Here is a 16,691-nt window from a genome sequence, read left to right as displayed (position 1 = left end):
ATGATATAACTGGATATAACGGTGAAGTGTGGTATAACAGAACAAACACAGAGTCAAGCAAATAAAAACATAAGCTTTGGAGTCTGAAAGATCTGTATTTAAAACCTGCCCTGGTCCCGAGTAACTTGCGTGGTCTTGGGCAAATTATTTAATCTCACATCAGTTTTCTCATTTGCAAAGGTGGATAAGGGCACTTTCCTTGTTGTGCTGTGACAGGTATATGGTAATAGGTCCCCAATAAGATAGGAGTTCTTATAGACAAACTTAGCCAACTTTACAATATGCCTATGGTTGCTTTCTTACTTTTTTCGTAATTTAAATAAGTATCATATGACATCTGAAAAGACTTAAATACTGGTTAACAGTGAAATACGTTATAATTCATTCCTTATTACAAATTGGGTTCCTATGCCATGTCAATCCTGTCACATGCTCATCTGATTTCCAAAATACATGGGTCTATCCTTAACAAGCAACACAGAATGCCAGCAGTCCCAGCTCTGATTCATCAGGAAGTACAACCTCAAACTGCCTGGCTTCTAGGTCTTATTAGAGGTCCTAGAGATATTCACAGAGGCTCAACTATATGACGTGCCACCCATTCACCCTCCTAAGCACTTTCACCTCTATCTTCACATTAATTTGGGACACCAGAAGACTACACCATACAGTCTTCTCATGCCTTGAGAAGTGTGAACTCTGAATTTACCTTTATAGTTTGTTTTCAGCTTTTATCAAAGGTGGATCTGAGAAATGCCAACCATGACATCCAATGCTGCATTTGCACTAAAATTACTGTGGAGGACAGTGTCCTATATACAGCTCATTTCTCCTCTACAAAGTGGCACACTTTATACTTGTCTTTTAGACTTCAGTTCTGATTGAAACTTTGTTTTCAACACTTTGGTACATTACCTCCTGCCTGAAAATGAGAATCAATTTCTCCTGTTAACCTGAATACTCAAAGCCAAATTTGAATTTCAACTACAGTATTCATGTTGATCATTAGGATGATATTTATGCATTTTTGTTTTCCTTGATCCTGATTTCCAAATTTTGCTTACATGTTATTTCATTATACGATTGTTGGTTCATTGTTGTTTTTTAAGTGGCTACAAGTGCTTTGTGGAAAGAGTCATGATATGTGTATGTTTAAATACTACACATTAAGATATAGAAATGTATGTATGCATCTGAATTTGTGTTAGCAATCCTACCATTTACTTCCTGGTCATCTTGTGGCTCCTCCACGCAGTAAACCTGGAATGAGTCAACGACATCTTCCTTGTTCACGCTCCAGTAAACTGCAATCGTTGTGCTAGTGGCAGAATTTGGTTCCTGAGGTTCTAATCTAGGAGGCTGTGGAACTGGAATATAAGCAAGATTTATTATCACTAATGCTGCTTTTATTGATTGATTTCTTTTTCTTTTTGCAAAAGTCACTTGTACTTACTGATAAAAATGGAAACAATACAGAAGTACATGGAGTGAAGCTGGGAGGGTTACCTTGTTCCCAACAGCCCCCAACCCTAAGGATATTCCTTGGAGGCAACCACTGTTACAGTTGAGTGTGTCTCCCTCCAAAATGTCTTGTCTGCATGTGTACATATATACATATAATATACATAGAAGTAAACAAAAAATGGATCTCCCAATGGGATCACTTGATAATATTCTTCTGTAATCCTATATTTAGAGCAATAAACTTATACAAGTTAGAGGATTCATCAAATGATTTGGTTTTCCTTCAAAACAAAACTTTGAGAAAGCATTGCTAGATAACCAATGTTGTATCCTTCTACATCAGTATAGAAACTATATTCAAATAGAGACAAATGAAACCGTTTTTAGCTATAGTTGCTATACTATCAAGGCTGAAAAAGACTTGCATGAATAAAATATCAAAATATACTTTCTGAAACTACTATCCCATTTTTCCATCTCCAACATGACTATATCTACAACTTTTTAAAACAAAATGTAAAAATTACATGGGGGAAAAGTACCCTATTAACTGATTCAAATATAAGGTTTAGGTATCTAGTATAAATCCATTGTTCTGAATTTTAAAGAAAACAATATTCTCAAGTGTTTAACTAGAGATTTCAAAGGTTTATAATTATGCATATTGAACATTAACAGCATATACGACACCATAAATCAAGCTCCTATACAATTCTCCTCCAAAATTTTTGAGATAAAAAAGCATTGAACATAGTTTACAAATTAGAGGAAAAGGTTATTCCCATAGTTGAAAAGATGTCCTGTTTTTAAATTTATTTGTGTTGTTATTTTCCTGTCAACAATTTCCTGAGAGATGAGCTTGCTGAATAATACAGGCCAAATTTTATGAGATTACTTTATTAAAAGTCAACACTGAAGGGAAAGAAAACAAAGGTTAGTTCAACAGGAAAGTGGAAAGTAGAAGAAATAAATGGGTCTAAATTTAGTAAATGGAACAAAAAGAGACACATTGAAAAGATTCAATAAAGAGATAAAGACCTGAGGAAATACACAGTTATGAAAAATGAGAAGCAGGATATGAGAGTGGGCAAGTTCATGGGCTTTGGAGCAGAGAGGCTGGCCTAAGGTTAAATGCCAGATCCCCCACTTAGGAGCTGTGTTATCTCAGCTTCAGTTCCTCCATCTTCAAAAATAGGAAAACGACAATAATACCATTTCCTCCCAGGGCTGTTTTAAAAAGCAAGATAATGTATATTAAGTGCTTAGCAATGTATCTGACACATAACCGGTGTTAACATTCAGAAAGCAACATGGCCTTTTGCAGGAGCACAGAAAATGGAGGGGAGAAGGCAGGAAGCCCCTGAAGATGGGAGTTGAAGTAGAGACCCATCATCTGGTAAATCACAGAGGGACCACAGAGGTAAGACATGCTGGGAGCCTGCATGATAAGGCAGGAAGCCTGCCTGTCAGAGCACCTCCGCAAGGACTGATAGTGGTCCAGAGACTCTTATACTATCTTTGACTTTTCTGTCTTCCCAGCAGGAAATCAGTGTCACATTGTAAAGGAGTCCATCCGGATAAATGCAGTTCAGTAAATTTTCATGTTGCCCAGGTTTATGGAAGAGCCAAGCAGATTGACTATTATCAATCATCTTTGAAGCAGTGCTGGAGAACTTCTTGAGGCATGAACAACGAAAATGCTGCTTTTTTCTCTATGAATTATAAATTGAGCTATAGCTGCTTTTTAAAACTGGCAACATCTTTTCAAAAATCTCTCTCTCAGGTAACTTACCGAACTTAAAATTGATAATTGACCCCCAAATCAACAAATTTTAAGGAATAAGCAGTTGTAGGGAATTAAGCAAAGAATGTAGGCTAGAAATAATTTTGTACTTAATCTACTCCTTTAAAAACATTAAAATTAAAACATCTTTTTCAAAACAAGAACCACTTTTATTCTTCAAAGTATTCTAAAATTAAGAAGGGAGTATGAATATTCCATAGATGTAATCTAATAACAGTTGGCTGGATTTATAATTCCTGTGTGGCAAAAGGACATCAGAAGCTCAGATTTTATACGTTAGCAATGCTATTTACGCTTCTGTAGTAATAAACTTGAGTGGGAGTAATGCCAAAATTGCAAAATGATTTTAAGGCTTCTTTGCCAGAGGCTAAGGAGCTAGGCACAGCATCACCCCATGGATTCCCTCTGCCTGACAGTGTGCCCAAAAAGAGCTGTCATGCTCGGCGAGCTAAGCATTAGATCCACCTGCACTTCAGTACCTGTGGTGGATACAGATTCCCACTAAACCTAGCTTTCAAAAAAGTCCCCAGGAGAACAGCATTATTTGCAGTAGCCAAAATGTGAAAGGAACCCAAAAGTACATCGATGAGTGAATCGATAATGGATAAGCAAAATGCAGTATAGACATCCAGTGGAATTTATTCAGCTTTAATAAGGAAGGGCATTCTGACACATGGTACAACACGGATGAACTTTGAGGACATTATGCTAAGTGAAAGAAGCAGTCACAAAAAGACAGATACTGCATAATTCCACTTATATGAGGTACCTAGAGTACTTTAAATTCATAGAGACAGGAGGTAGAATGGTGGTTGCCAGAGGCTGGGGGGAGGGGGTGGGGGCAGGAGGAATGAGGAGTTGTTATTTAATAGATACAGTTTCAGGGCTTCCCCGGTGGCGCAGTGGTTGAGAGTCCGCCTGCCCATGCAGGCGACACGGGTTCATGCCCCGGTCCAGGAGGATACCACATGCCGCGGAGCGGCTGGGCCCGTGAGCCATGGCCGCTGAGCCTGCGCATCCGGAGCCTGTGCTCTGCAGCGGGAGAGGCCACAACAGTGAGAGGCCCGAGTACCGCAAAAAAAAAAAAAAAAAAAAAGATACAGTTTCAGTCTTGCAAGATGAAAAGAATTCGGGAGATGGATTAGTGGTGATGGTTGTACGATGGTGGCTTCAACATGGTTAAAATGGTAAATTTGATTTTACGCATATTTTACCACAATTTAAAAAAAAAGTTCTTCGGAGCAGAGTCCAGGAAGCCTTGGATGTCACTAATCTATAGCTACCCCTCCTTTCACAGCAGTGCACTCAGCCTCTTTGGTGTAGAGCAGTGGTTCAAGTGCAAAGACTCTGAAGCCAAACTCCACTCGCCACACACACCCCAAATAGCTGTGTATCTAGGGCAATATGAGAGGCGTTTCTCTGTTCCCTTTATTTCCTCACCTGTCAAATGGGAATAACAATAAAACCTACCTCCTAGAGTTGCTGTGAGATTAGATGACGGTCTAATTAGATAACAGTCTCCACACTGCCAGGCATCATGTAAGCACGGAAGAAATGTTAGGGGCTGCTCTGATTCTCATCATAAAGTTCACATCCTTTCCTTATTGTATCTGTTTATTACAGTGATCAGATTAGCTTTTCAGGCACCCGGTAAGGACTTTATAGCTGAGAGATGTTGTTGGTCACAAAATGAGCAAAAGCTATCTAGCAGCAAGTCAACACCCTGGGTTCCAATTCTGGGAAGCAGATGTACAACGAGTGCCATTTATATCTCAGAGACCAGTCTCCCCATAACAGTTTGGAACTACTGGGACTGCCACATGCACTGTTTCTGAATGAATCATTAACACTTTGTGACAAATTTAACTCTGTGACCTCTAAAATATACAAAATGCCCTCTTATTGCCCATCAGATATTCAAAAGAATATCCTTCTAAATGAACAACAGCATATAACGAATCCCTTAAAAGCAAAAGAGCTACTTTCTTGACCAGAATTTCTTGGTTTGCAATCGCTGCTCCATTCGAATGCTTCTTAAAGACATTACAAGAAAATACCCTTTTGTTCTGAGATATTTCTAGAGAAAACCCGTTAGGACAAATGACTGAATTTTTCATTTTATATAGGGTTGATGGGTTTTGTGGGGGCGGGGTGCTTTTTTGTTTTTCAGTTTTTTTTAAAGACACAGTAACCTTTTACTAGTTACTAAATTAAAACTCTTCCCACAGGAATGAAAGTTAATTGTCAATTTGAAAACAGAAGTTGTCTTTAAGGTTTGCTTTGGAAGACTATAGCATCTTTTAAGGAGGGCATCTAAGTACATTTTACAGTAAGTGGAACTTGGTTACTTCACTGAAACACAGCAGCTTTGAAAAATCTAAAGAAATGTCATTGTCTTGTTTGTTAAAATAGCACATTAAAAAATATTCTGAAGAGCCGGCAGGATGCTTTTCACAGCTGAGTAGGAGGCTCCTGGCTACAGAGCATGATGCTGAGCTGTTAGTTCTCTAAGTTAATCTGTTTAGTTTGAAAAAAGGAAAAAGAACTCAATTGAAGAGGGGAAAACCACTCAGAAAGAAAAATCTGTTCAACACATATGAAAATATTTGATTTATTTTTCCTTCTATACCTGGCTGCTGGCATGAAGCAAATAATCTCTAGAAGAGAGAGAGAAATCCTCTTTTAAAAGGAAAAAAAGAGAAGACCCTTCGATTCCATTGCTACTTCCTTCCACCTCCACAATATCCCAGCACAGTCATAAAGCTTCAAATGGAAATGCAGTTTATAACTGAAATGGTTTGCTAGTCTCACGCTTTATTTCAGAATCTAGTTTTAAATTTTTACAGCTAAGATTTTTCTTTTTCCAGTTATATTTCCTTACATTCAAAAACTTTACAAAACAAATAAGAAAAAACTGTCAAATTTCATCAAGGTAAATAATATATTGAAGTTCCTACCAGCCACTTGTTTTAACATCTGGTCGCTTCTCGCCGAGCTGTCGTCATAATGTTCAAAAAGTGAAAACGCAGCAGGCATTTTCTCTAAAGAAGCAGTGCTCTCCATTGCAGAAAGCAACCTATCAGGAGGAAATATTTCTATATAAGTCAAGAAATTATTAGCATACAAAATGAAAGCTAAGAACAGTTATTCAAAATGAAGTTGTTGTTGTTGGTGGTGGTGATGGTGGTGGTTTCTGTGAGGTGTTGTATCCAAAAAGAATTTAAACTGTTTCAAAATCTGGAAATATATGTATAAAATCTATTCACAGGATTCTTCAGTGCAACTGGTAATATTAGAAACTCCATTCCTATATCCTTAAATCTGAATAGATTCCATTGAATTATACAGTCTTAATTTTGCCTCTATAAAGTTAGTCCTAAAAATGATTACATTATAATGGTTGTTTATACTCTCTAAAGATAAAAATGTTTGGAGCCCATCTGGAAATTCACATACTGTGTGATATCTTTGCTGTTTTCAACCGTCCCTATTATACATCTCACCATGTAGTCTTTCAAGAAAATATGTTCACCTACTATGTGCCAGGCACTGTTCTGGGTTCCGGGATACAGCAATGAAGGAGGAAAGTCTATCTATTCTTAAAAGACTAAATAAGCCACAGTATATAAATTAATAGCTTTCTTTATACTCAAGACCGTCTTAGGAGGGATGCCAACAAATACTCAGCATTGGTATCCAGGTGAAATCTGGACTTAAAATTAAAAAAAAAAAAAAAAAGGTAGATTCTGAAGAGGGAAAAGGGGAAGGGAGAATTGCAAAAACATTTATCTTTAGCATGAGGGGCCTAAACTTTGGTTAGGCTCTCTCCTCTGTGCACCTCACTCACAGAGGACTGGAATTACCTTCCAGAAATTAAGTCAACCACTAGGAACTCCATCAGCATCATAATCATGGACGTTGGGGTTTGGGCAGCACAGACCCATCTCTAAGCCTTTCACCTGCTGTTGGAACTTTCTTTTCCTAAATACTGGTGTGTCTCCTTCCTCACTAAATTTAGATCTCTGTTCAAATGTCAGCTCTTCAGAGAGGGCAGCCCTCTCCCTCCTGTTCCTTACTCTGTCGTGTTTTCTCCTCAAACTCATTACAACCTATGTGCTTTTGTCCGTCTGCTTCACCTGACTATAATCTACATGCAAAAAAAGGACGTTGCTGGGTTTACTACTGTACTGTAATGTGTTACTTGGCACATAGTAGGCTTTTAATAGATATATTTTGAATGAATAAGAGGACAAGGTTTCATTTGGATGAGAATATCAGGATCTCAGGTCTGGAAAATTTATCAATATGAGGGGAAAAGATTATAAAATATAACTGAAATATTTAGAGTGCCCACTAGGCTTACTTGTGTTAGGAATAATAAAATTCACTATCATCTGATTTGGGGGAGATGTTCCAGTAGGGGCTTTGAAGAGGAGGTGACAGTTGGCTGAGTCTTAAAGAATAAGTAGGAGTTTCCTAGGCAGAAAAGATAGTACGGGTATTGCAGAGAGAAGAACAGCATGAATAAAGGCACGGGGTTGTGAAAGAGGCACTCAAGGCCCAGAGGGGACCATGGGCTACCTTGAGAACAGGGAAAGGGAGACAGTTAGAGATGACTTTCATATCCACCAAGAGTTTCCATTTTGTTTTTAAGGCAGGGAGAGCCATAGAAGTGTTTACACAAGGGAAGTTTAGAAGAGTACCCTGGCATGAGTCTGAGGGAGGATCAGAGCAAGTAGACTAGAGAGGTAGTGAGGCCAGTTGGGGGGACCCCACGACGCTCTTGATGAGGGAAGACAACATGAGCCTTAATTAAGGCTCTGGAGACGTAGAGGGTGGAAATGATAGGCTTAAAATGAATAAACAGGGGTGACTAGTGCACATACTAAGCCCTCTCAGTACATGTCACTGACGAAATGGAGGACTTTTTTGTAGCACAGAAGCTGTAGCTCTACATAGAACACATAAAGTGTTTGAATTTTCCCTTATGCACTGATCTGTTCAATTTTAACATCAGTGTGTGTAAGGGCATCTTTTTATGAGCAGGTCCTACAATGGTTGTGACTCTCTTTCATTATTAGAACACAAAAAAGCAAAACAGAGGAAAAAAAATGATCCTCTTAACAGAACAGCATTTTCTAAGCAAATGTGTTTTTTAAAATATGCAAATTTTGAGTCTAAATATCCTTGACAGCATTCTTTAATTTAAGCATTTTCAGTGTCGAGAAAAATCATTTAATATATGAGCACTGCCTTTAGATATATAATATGATGGCAGGGGAAAAAAAAGCAGCAAGGGGAAAAATCTAGGAGAAAAAGCTAGATAATTAGCATTTCTCATAGAAAGGAACACCAATGACATTGAGACTTTGAGGCAGAAGTTGTCTTGAGAACATGAAAGGCTTCATTTTAGTGAAAAAAATCAAGCTTCATCATATGTGTGCACATTTAACAGGATTTTCTTTAATTGTTTATATTGCTTCACCAAAACCTGAATTTTGTTATCTTTTTTCTTTACAGAAAAATAATGGTTATCCCAAGTGTATGCTCCTTTAGGCAACATGCAGCTTCCGCAAAGATTAATTCATTGTCAATTGGACAATGAGATCAAAATTAATAAAAATGACACACAGATGAACAAGTTCAAGCACAAAACCAAAAAAAATGGTATTTAGAATTAAATGCATGTCAATTCGTATTAGCAAGTTAATATTCTAATGTTTAGAAAAGTAAAAACGTGAAACTATAGCATTTTTAAAGGTAAACACATTTGCAAATTTTCATTCATCAAGTTTTCTTGCTGATCAGTATCTTCCACGAGTGAATGAAATATAATAAATAAGCAAATATGCCCCTACATTGTCCAGTGCATACGGAATGGCACTCTAAATCCATATACTTTGGGGGTAAAAATAAATATCAATAATACTTAGAAGAAATATGTAATTTTTAAAAAATAAAGAAAACTGGGAGGAAGGCCTGGGTATCAGTTTCCAGACCTGCCCAGTGTGCCTCTGACTCCTGTGTGAGAACTGGTACATGTGCAGGTGCCTGGTCCCACCTGGATTCTCCTGTAGTGGATCTGGGGTGGAGCTCCAGAAGCTTTGGTTTAACAAACTGCACAGGTAACTCAGAAGCCAGTCTGGGGCACCACCAGGCCAGAGGACAGGTTGTTATGAACCAGAGGTTCTCAACCCTGCCTGTGCACTGAAATCACCTAGCAAGCTTTACAAATACCCTGGCCACACCCCACATCAGTTAAGCCAGAATCTCATGAGATAAGATAGAGGCATCAGCATTTTTTAAAGCTCCCTGAGTAATTCTATTTATAACAGAGCCACTATAATAAAACCCTTATTGATTAATGCCAATATTAATATACAAACTATTAAAGCATCTTGACAATATTCTGTTGAACATATTTTTTTAAAGATAAATAAGATTCATCTGTACAGTTTTCATTATCTAAAAAATCAGGTTTCTAATCCAAACCCATCTTTCTATATTTTAATATATCACAAATACAAATTTCTGATTTTACTTTATGCTATTTCACAATTTGGCATTGAATGAAATGAACTGAAGATAATATTTACAATTTTAGAAATTTACATTAAAGGGGTAAAAATGATCTAAAAAAAAAATTAGGCTCTAATAGGAGGAAAGACCTCAGGCCTGGCTATGAGGCAGAAGGGAAAACGTGTCATATCAGTATGAGCACTTCACTATCAGATGCTCCAGACGATAAACACAGATCTGCTACGTGTTTTTATAGACAACATTTCCTGATTTCTTGTTGAGTGTTTTGCCTTTTAAATGAATGAAGAACTTCTCTTAGATTGAATGTTAAAAAACAACAACAAAAACAAAACAAAATCAAAAGAGGAACATTCATTTAGGTGAGCTGAGCAGAAAAAGAAGATAAATTCATGCCTGTCTTCTGAAGAGAAAGTGAGAGAACATTCCCTTAAGGTTACATAAATCATCAAATTGCTCAAGGCAGGTATGAATGATTCTTTCAAATACTCATATTTAACCAGAAAGTCTAAGTATCTACAAAATGTTTTGTATGCAGTGACAGGAAAGATAGCCTAGTCTAGATTAGGCTGGAAATACAGAATACATCTCAACGAAGCAGTTAAAAATCTACATTATGATAATTGTTATTTAACTAAAGCACATGCAATTTCCTTTCAAAAGCTATCATTTAGCTTTCAAAAGCACTGTATCTATAATAAAAGTGCAAATCCAGGAGCTCACTAAATGTATGCATTTTTTAACTGGCAGCTCATTTTCTATAAAGCATCAAAATATTAAAATAAAGCATACAGTCATGCTAGTCTCAGTCGCCACTACATTGTGCCACATTTTCTATACCTTTCATTGATTTCCTCAAACGACTTATGGGGGAATGAGAGAGATTGAGAGAGGAGAAGGGAGGGAAGGAGGGAGGGAAGAAGGGAGGGGGGAGGGGAGAGAGAGAGAGAAACTAATTAACAACCAAAAGGAAAACCAACCTCAAGCATTAAGATCACGTATGTTCTAAAAGTCATTACTCCTCAGCTACCTTTGAGGCTGTTTCCTCTGGGGGGCTTCATTCCAGGCAGCAAAGAAATTAGTGCTCAGAAGGGGTGGCGGACAGGGTTTGGGATGGAGGGGGCTTTAGTTTTACTCTCTACCATCAGTAAGGCCAGCAACAGTTGCTTCTCCTCTGCTTCTCTATTCATTAATAAATGGCTTAGCTTCCAGAATAGAATTCTCTGAAGCAAGGAAAGTGACTTAAATTCGTTCAATGTGGAGATAAAGCAAAATGTAATCAGTAGTTATCTCTGGGTGATACCTTCTCTGTGCTTTTCTGTACTTTCCAAATTTTCTGAAATGGATATATATTACTTTTATGAGGAGGAATAACATGCTTCCTTTTCTACAGCTTGTTCTTCTGGAGAGGAGAAAATATTCTTATCAAACCAAGGTAAGGGTCTTAGGAAACACAAAGCACTTTATTAGTGCTAGACTTCCAAGGAGGTGCTTAAGTTTAAAATGCTAAAGCTTTGCCTTAATTAAGCATAAAGCAACTGAATGATTTTCATCCTCCTTTGAGGATGCCATGTCCACCTCACCCAAATTTGCACTGGATGGAGGCATCCCCAAAGGCAAATCAAAAGCCTAACATTGCCCCATTTGGCCTTGTTCTATCTCCAGTCTTTAGTAGAAGGCTGGGAGGATTGCGGAGCTTTGAAAGGGAGGTTCCCACTCATCATAAAATGGTGCTTTTCTCGTTTGACAATTAGGTTTAGGATTGCCTTCAGGGAAAACATCTCCATCACTCCTGGTTAATCCTGGCTCCATGGAGAACCAGTATTCTACTGAAGGTTCTAGGGAATTAGGAGAGCAAAGAGCTGTCTCTGTGAGTAGTTTGAGGAGCACCCAAGGGACTCTGTCCACAAGGTACTTGCTTGAATTAAGGAATCTGATCATCAGGAAGACCCTTGTAAAAAGATCAACATGGTACCTGAGAGAGGTATCATGTCATCCTTTTGCATGCTGAAAGTGTACCAAAATGTTACTCTCCACTTGGTAAGGTTCAGAGGTAATGGTCCCTATGAGAGGTCATTTCAGATTAGGGAGTGGGAGTGGAGGGGGGAGAGGCACTGGAAGATGAGGCCAGCACCCAGGGAGCATGGCATGAATAAAGTTTTTAGGCTGCTTTCCCTCCCTCTTAGAAGATGACCAATCCATTGTGACAGAGCAGAAAGATGATGCTGCGGCCTGGCTTCCATGTGTCCTTCAACTGGATCTGGGTGTTACGGCTTTAAGGATTGGCTGGGCCTTTTCAATAGGCATGAGGCATGCCCTAATAACTTTTAAATGAGAATTATATAAACCCCACATAGAGATATAAATCATCTTAGGGAATAGTAAAAGATGAGTTTTTTTAAAGTAAACTTGGGTCAGAGTGGGTTCAAGGTGTCTGGACCTGTTTGAATTGGTGCTTACAGTCAAGAAAACAGTCTCATCAAGCTCCTCGACTTCTCTCACGATGGTCTCCAGGGTGTCCTTGGCAGTGTCCATGCTCTGCAGAAAGTGGACCATCTGGTCATGTAGGAACTCCATCTTCTTTTTCTTCACTTCCTCAAAGCTCTGGGCTTTCTCATCATACTGCGCTAAAACCTTTTTCATCATTTCCTCATTCTGTTCTTCTAGGCTTTTCTCATTTTTACTACAGTTTTCCTTTAAAAACAAACAAAAAAACCCTTCTGAATGAAACAAGAAGTGCGTGTGTGTGTGTTTGTGTGTGTGTTTTAAGAGAAATACTAGCCTTTAAAATAATCAACCTCTGGCATCCTGGTAAGAGAATCACAGATTACATGCAGAGTCTAAATTTCCAGCCCACCAACCCCCTTTGCCATAGTTAGCTTTGCAACAGAATTCACTGTAAGAGAACTGTCAAGAAGGATTTAGTTAATGAAACACACATAAAAATGTTTGTAGGGAAGTATTGCCTACCCGCATTCCCACATGATAAAATTTGAAAGTGGCATCACGGTGAATGAAGATCAGGTAGCAGAGAAGGTTTAGTGCCATTTTCACCACTCCACTAAAATCATAGTGTGAGGAAGGGCACAGCCAGGGTATTGGACAGGGTGCTACATTCATAAATGCTCTCCAGGGAAGGGGTAGCTTCCGCCAGAGCAGGAGAAACTTTATTGCCCGTCTGGACAAACTCAGATGCTTAGAGGGCTAGTGATAAGGTGATCATATTACTTACTGTCTAAAAGGAACACTTTGGTGGCAGTGAGGGGTAGGGGGCAATAACACTAAAAATAATCAACAGGGGCTTCCCTGGTGGCGCAGTGGTTGGGAGTCCGCCTGCCGATGCAGGGGACATGGGTTCGTGCCCCGGTCTGGGAGGATCCCACGTGCCGCGGAGCGGCAGGGCCCGTGAGCCATGGCCGCTGAGCCTGCGCGTCCGGAGCCTGTGCTCCGGGACGGGAAAGGCCACGGCGGTGAGAGGCCTGCGTACCGCAAAAAAAAAAAAAAAAAAACAACAGGTGTTAACTGATCTACAACAGGAATTAAGCAGACCTCTCACAAGCAAACTGGGATGAGGAGTCACCCGAGTGATGGGGAAACTGTGCACCAGCCTTCCACAGGGGCCCTCTACCAGTCCTGACTGACAAGTAAGGATGCCTGGGCTGTGATTGTATATGGATGGAGCACTGCTACGCCCTTCTTTCACTGCAGAGGGAGCAGGGTCAGCATGAACTCATCGAAGACACTGGTACCATGAGAGGCACTCATCTGTCCTGGGCATGAAATACTGGGCAGTGCTTTAGAGCACCTCTGCAGAGCTAACCCAGTGAAAAGCAGGATGGTAGGGCAAGTCAGAACTCAGACCTGAATTCAAATCTTGGCTCTCAACTTACTATAAACTTACTATGACCCTGGTTAATATATTTCACTCTAAGTCTCAGTTTCTTATCTATAAAATGGGGGCAATAATAATAGCTCCTATTTCATATGGTTACTGTAAGGATGAAATTGGATAAAGCATGTAAAGCAGTTTCCCTATCATAGTAAGTGCCTGATAAATGTGCATGTGTTTTTAAGGGCAAGTCATTTATCCTTAGAAAGTAGTCTCACTGATGAAACAGAGGGAAGACTTAAGGACTTTACTTTTAATGGAAGAAAACCAACAATGGCAAACCACATATGCACACACAAACCCCAAATCAGGTCCTTTTAGCTTAGAATCATTTATTTGTGATGCCAAGAGCAGACCAAGTTAAAGTAAAAAGGATAAGGTAACCTACCTCAATGGTATTAAAAAAGGATTCTATCTCACTAACAAAGGCTTCAATCCTCAAGGATTTTTCTTGTAAATCTTCTAGAAAGTCTGCTAATTGAACCTGAAGAAAAGAATTAAGATGTCCTTAGTATATGAGATTTGAGAAAAGAACTTCAAGCAGTGAATTCCAATTTTCTTATAAATTTAGTATGTTTGGTAGAGAGCCACTATATCATGTTCACTAACAAATCAATCTTTAACTTTTCTTTGCTGCTTCATCTAAATTGACTATAGGTAATGTATGATAAACAATTAGGAGGTTTGTGAGTGACAGCAATAGTTTATTTTCTTATGCAAGAGGAAGGACTTCTTGGTAAGCTGGTGAGTTCAAAGCATACTTGTTTTAGTAAACTATGAATTGAATTCTTCCTCCTTAATTAGGCCTTGATTTTTATATATTGTCATTCCTCTAAGATGGCAGGCTTTTTTCTGACCTGGTCCAACATATCTGAGTAGACTTCTCACATTCGCACCAATGGTTTCAGGTGTTCCTGCCACACCTGATCCTGAGAAGGTGAACAGAGTGTCACCAGGCCGAATGTCTAGTATACCAAATGATGAAAACTATCTACTACAGAGACCTTAAGGTTCTAATGACCCTCAAAGGGTTAAAATACTCTCAAGGAGTGACAGCCAACTAGAAAATGTATGGGTGATGGGGGAAGATGGTACCTATTAGTTATAAAACTAGCTGCAATCTATCCTGTGAAACTTAACAAGTAACAACACAATAAAAGAGCTTCCGTCTGCCTGATTCACTATCCACAGAATGATGGAGAAATTACACTGAGAAAAGTCCCTTCAGGATCTGGTCTCTGCTTCCCTCTCTAGCCCCTGCCTCTTCTCCACAAGCCCCCAGGCTCCAATCACACAAGCCCCACCTTTCCTTGGACTCTTTCCCACCTAATGTGCCTTTTTATATGGCATTCCCTTTCTCTAGAATGTCCTCTCTGCCCTTGTTTACTAGAAGAACTCTATCTTACTTAAGGCTCACCCAAGCTTCACCCTTTTGTGACATCTTTCCTATCCTTCCCAGTCTCCCTCCACCATTTCATTTACTTCCAGAGGGTTCCTGTCTCAGAACACTGTGCTCCCATAATGCTGTATGATCTGGGGGAGCTACAAGTCTATCTTCCTTTATTTTTGTTTTGTTTTCATTCTCTATGATTAGCACAGTTCTTGACATGGAATGGAAGGTCAATAAATATTGAGAAAGAAGGAAGGGAGAGAGTGAAGGAAGAAAACAAATGACAGATAAAAGATAAGGCACCACAGAGGGGATGGAGTGGTGGGGAGAAGCCAGGACCTGGATAATCTACAAATGCAGCCATCAGTTCCTGAATAATCACAAATGGCCTACTCACAAGATGCTAGAGAATTCTCAAGTGACAATTTTTTAAATTTAATTTTTAAAATGTGCCAACCAACTCAATCTTCACAGTTGATTTAATGAACGAAGCAAGTCTCTGGCTTAGTCAATTTGTTTTCCACTTTCTCTTCATACTATATGGAGAAGGTCCAGAAAAAAACTTTAAAATGGTTTTAAAGCAGGAGACATCATATCTCCCTGCTTTTGAAATTTGTTTTAAATTAACAGTACTTAGAATTATTTTTTTAATTTCTAAAACTCATGGAGATAAACAAAACATAAATAAGAAAGCTAAAGAAAATCTAGTCTTCTTTCTACTGACAGTACCCAGTAGTTGTTAGTTAACAAAACCAAGCATCATCAAAGAATGGGGCATATTTCACTGGTGTTGATGCATCCCAATGCCTGAGATTCCAAAAATAAATTGACCCATGCCCTACCCCAAACTTGACCGGGTAAAGTTTCAACAAAATTTCACCCTGGAGACATAAAACCAATATCATATCAGTTGAGAAGGATTACTTTTCCAGGAAAAAAAAAAAAAAAGCCAAGATTCTAGTATGTTTTCCTACTGAATCAAAATGAGCCTGACAATCATTTATCAGTGACCTAACTGAATAATCATATTGAAAATTGCCACCATTAGGAAGGCACTAAGCAGAGCAACATGGATACACAGTCAAGGGCATGAGCTCTAGCATCAGACAGACCTGGGTACTAGTCCTAGTGCTGTCTTCTATGACCTTGGACTTAAACTATCTGAGCCCATGTCATTATCTGCAAATCGATGACAATGACAGGGTTGTCATATGGATTAAAAGATATCTTGTATACAAAGACCTTAACACATTGCCTGGCCCACAGTAAGTGCTCAATTCTTGCTATTACTTGCAATTTTAGATGATTCTGGCTACTATATGGAGAATACATTGATGAGGTAAGGGTGGAGATTCCAGTTAGAAGGCTACTGAAAGGTAGATGAGAATCTTAAAGACTAAATGTTTGATTTCCAATAGTATCTCTGAGGGAGTAGAATACTTATAATCACATACATAAGGATATATGTTGCGACTAACTTTCTAACATTGGGAGTCTATAGACATAGCCAGAAGGAATGCAAAAGTTTTCCATTTCTAACATCAATTTTATAAATAAAGAAGAAATGTGGAGAAAACCAAAATTTAAAATGTCTTACTGTCTTGAGT

The 16,691-nt window shown here is 38.8% G+C and overlaps 1 protein-coding gene across 2 annotated transcripts in view; it reads right to left on the bottom strand.

The window, feature by feature from the left end:
• Window positions 1-16,691, bottom strand: part of CMYA5 (cardiomyopathy associated 5) — a 106,249-nt gene that overhangs the window by 35,329 nt on the left and 54,229 nt on the right. The window contains exons 3-7 of one of the 2 annotated variants that reach the window (XM_079916971.1): window positions 14,083-14,178; window positions 12,266-12,499; window positions 10,646-10,668; window positions 6,226-6,344; window positions 1,218-1,367 (exon numbers count right to left, since the gene is read on the bottom strand). In XM_079916971.1, the coding sequence (XP_079773097.1) occupies window positions 1,218-1,367; window positions 6,226-6,344; window positions 10,646-10,668; window positions 12,266-12,499; window positions 14,083-14,178 (622 nt within the window). Of the gene's footprint in view, window positions 1-1,217; window positions 1,368-6,225; window positions 6,345-10,645; window positions 10,669-12,265; window positions 12,500-14,082; window positions 14,179-16,691 lie in introns of those variants that run through there. The other variant, XR_013827621.1, reaches the window with a different exon arrangement.

Source organism: Stenella coeruleoalba, assembly GCF_951394435.1.
Source record: "Stenella coeruleoalba genome assembly, chromosome: 3".
NCBI lineage: Eukaryota > Metazoa > Chordata > Mammalia > Artiodactyla > Delphinidae > Stenella > Stenella coeruleoalba.
This window is presented reverse-complemented; position numbering and strand designations above follow the sequence as displayed.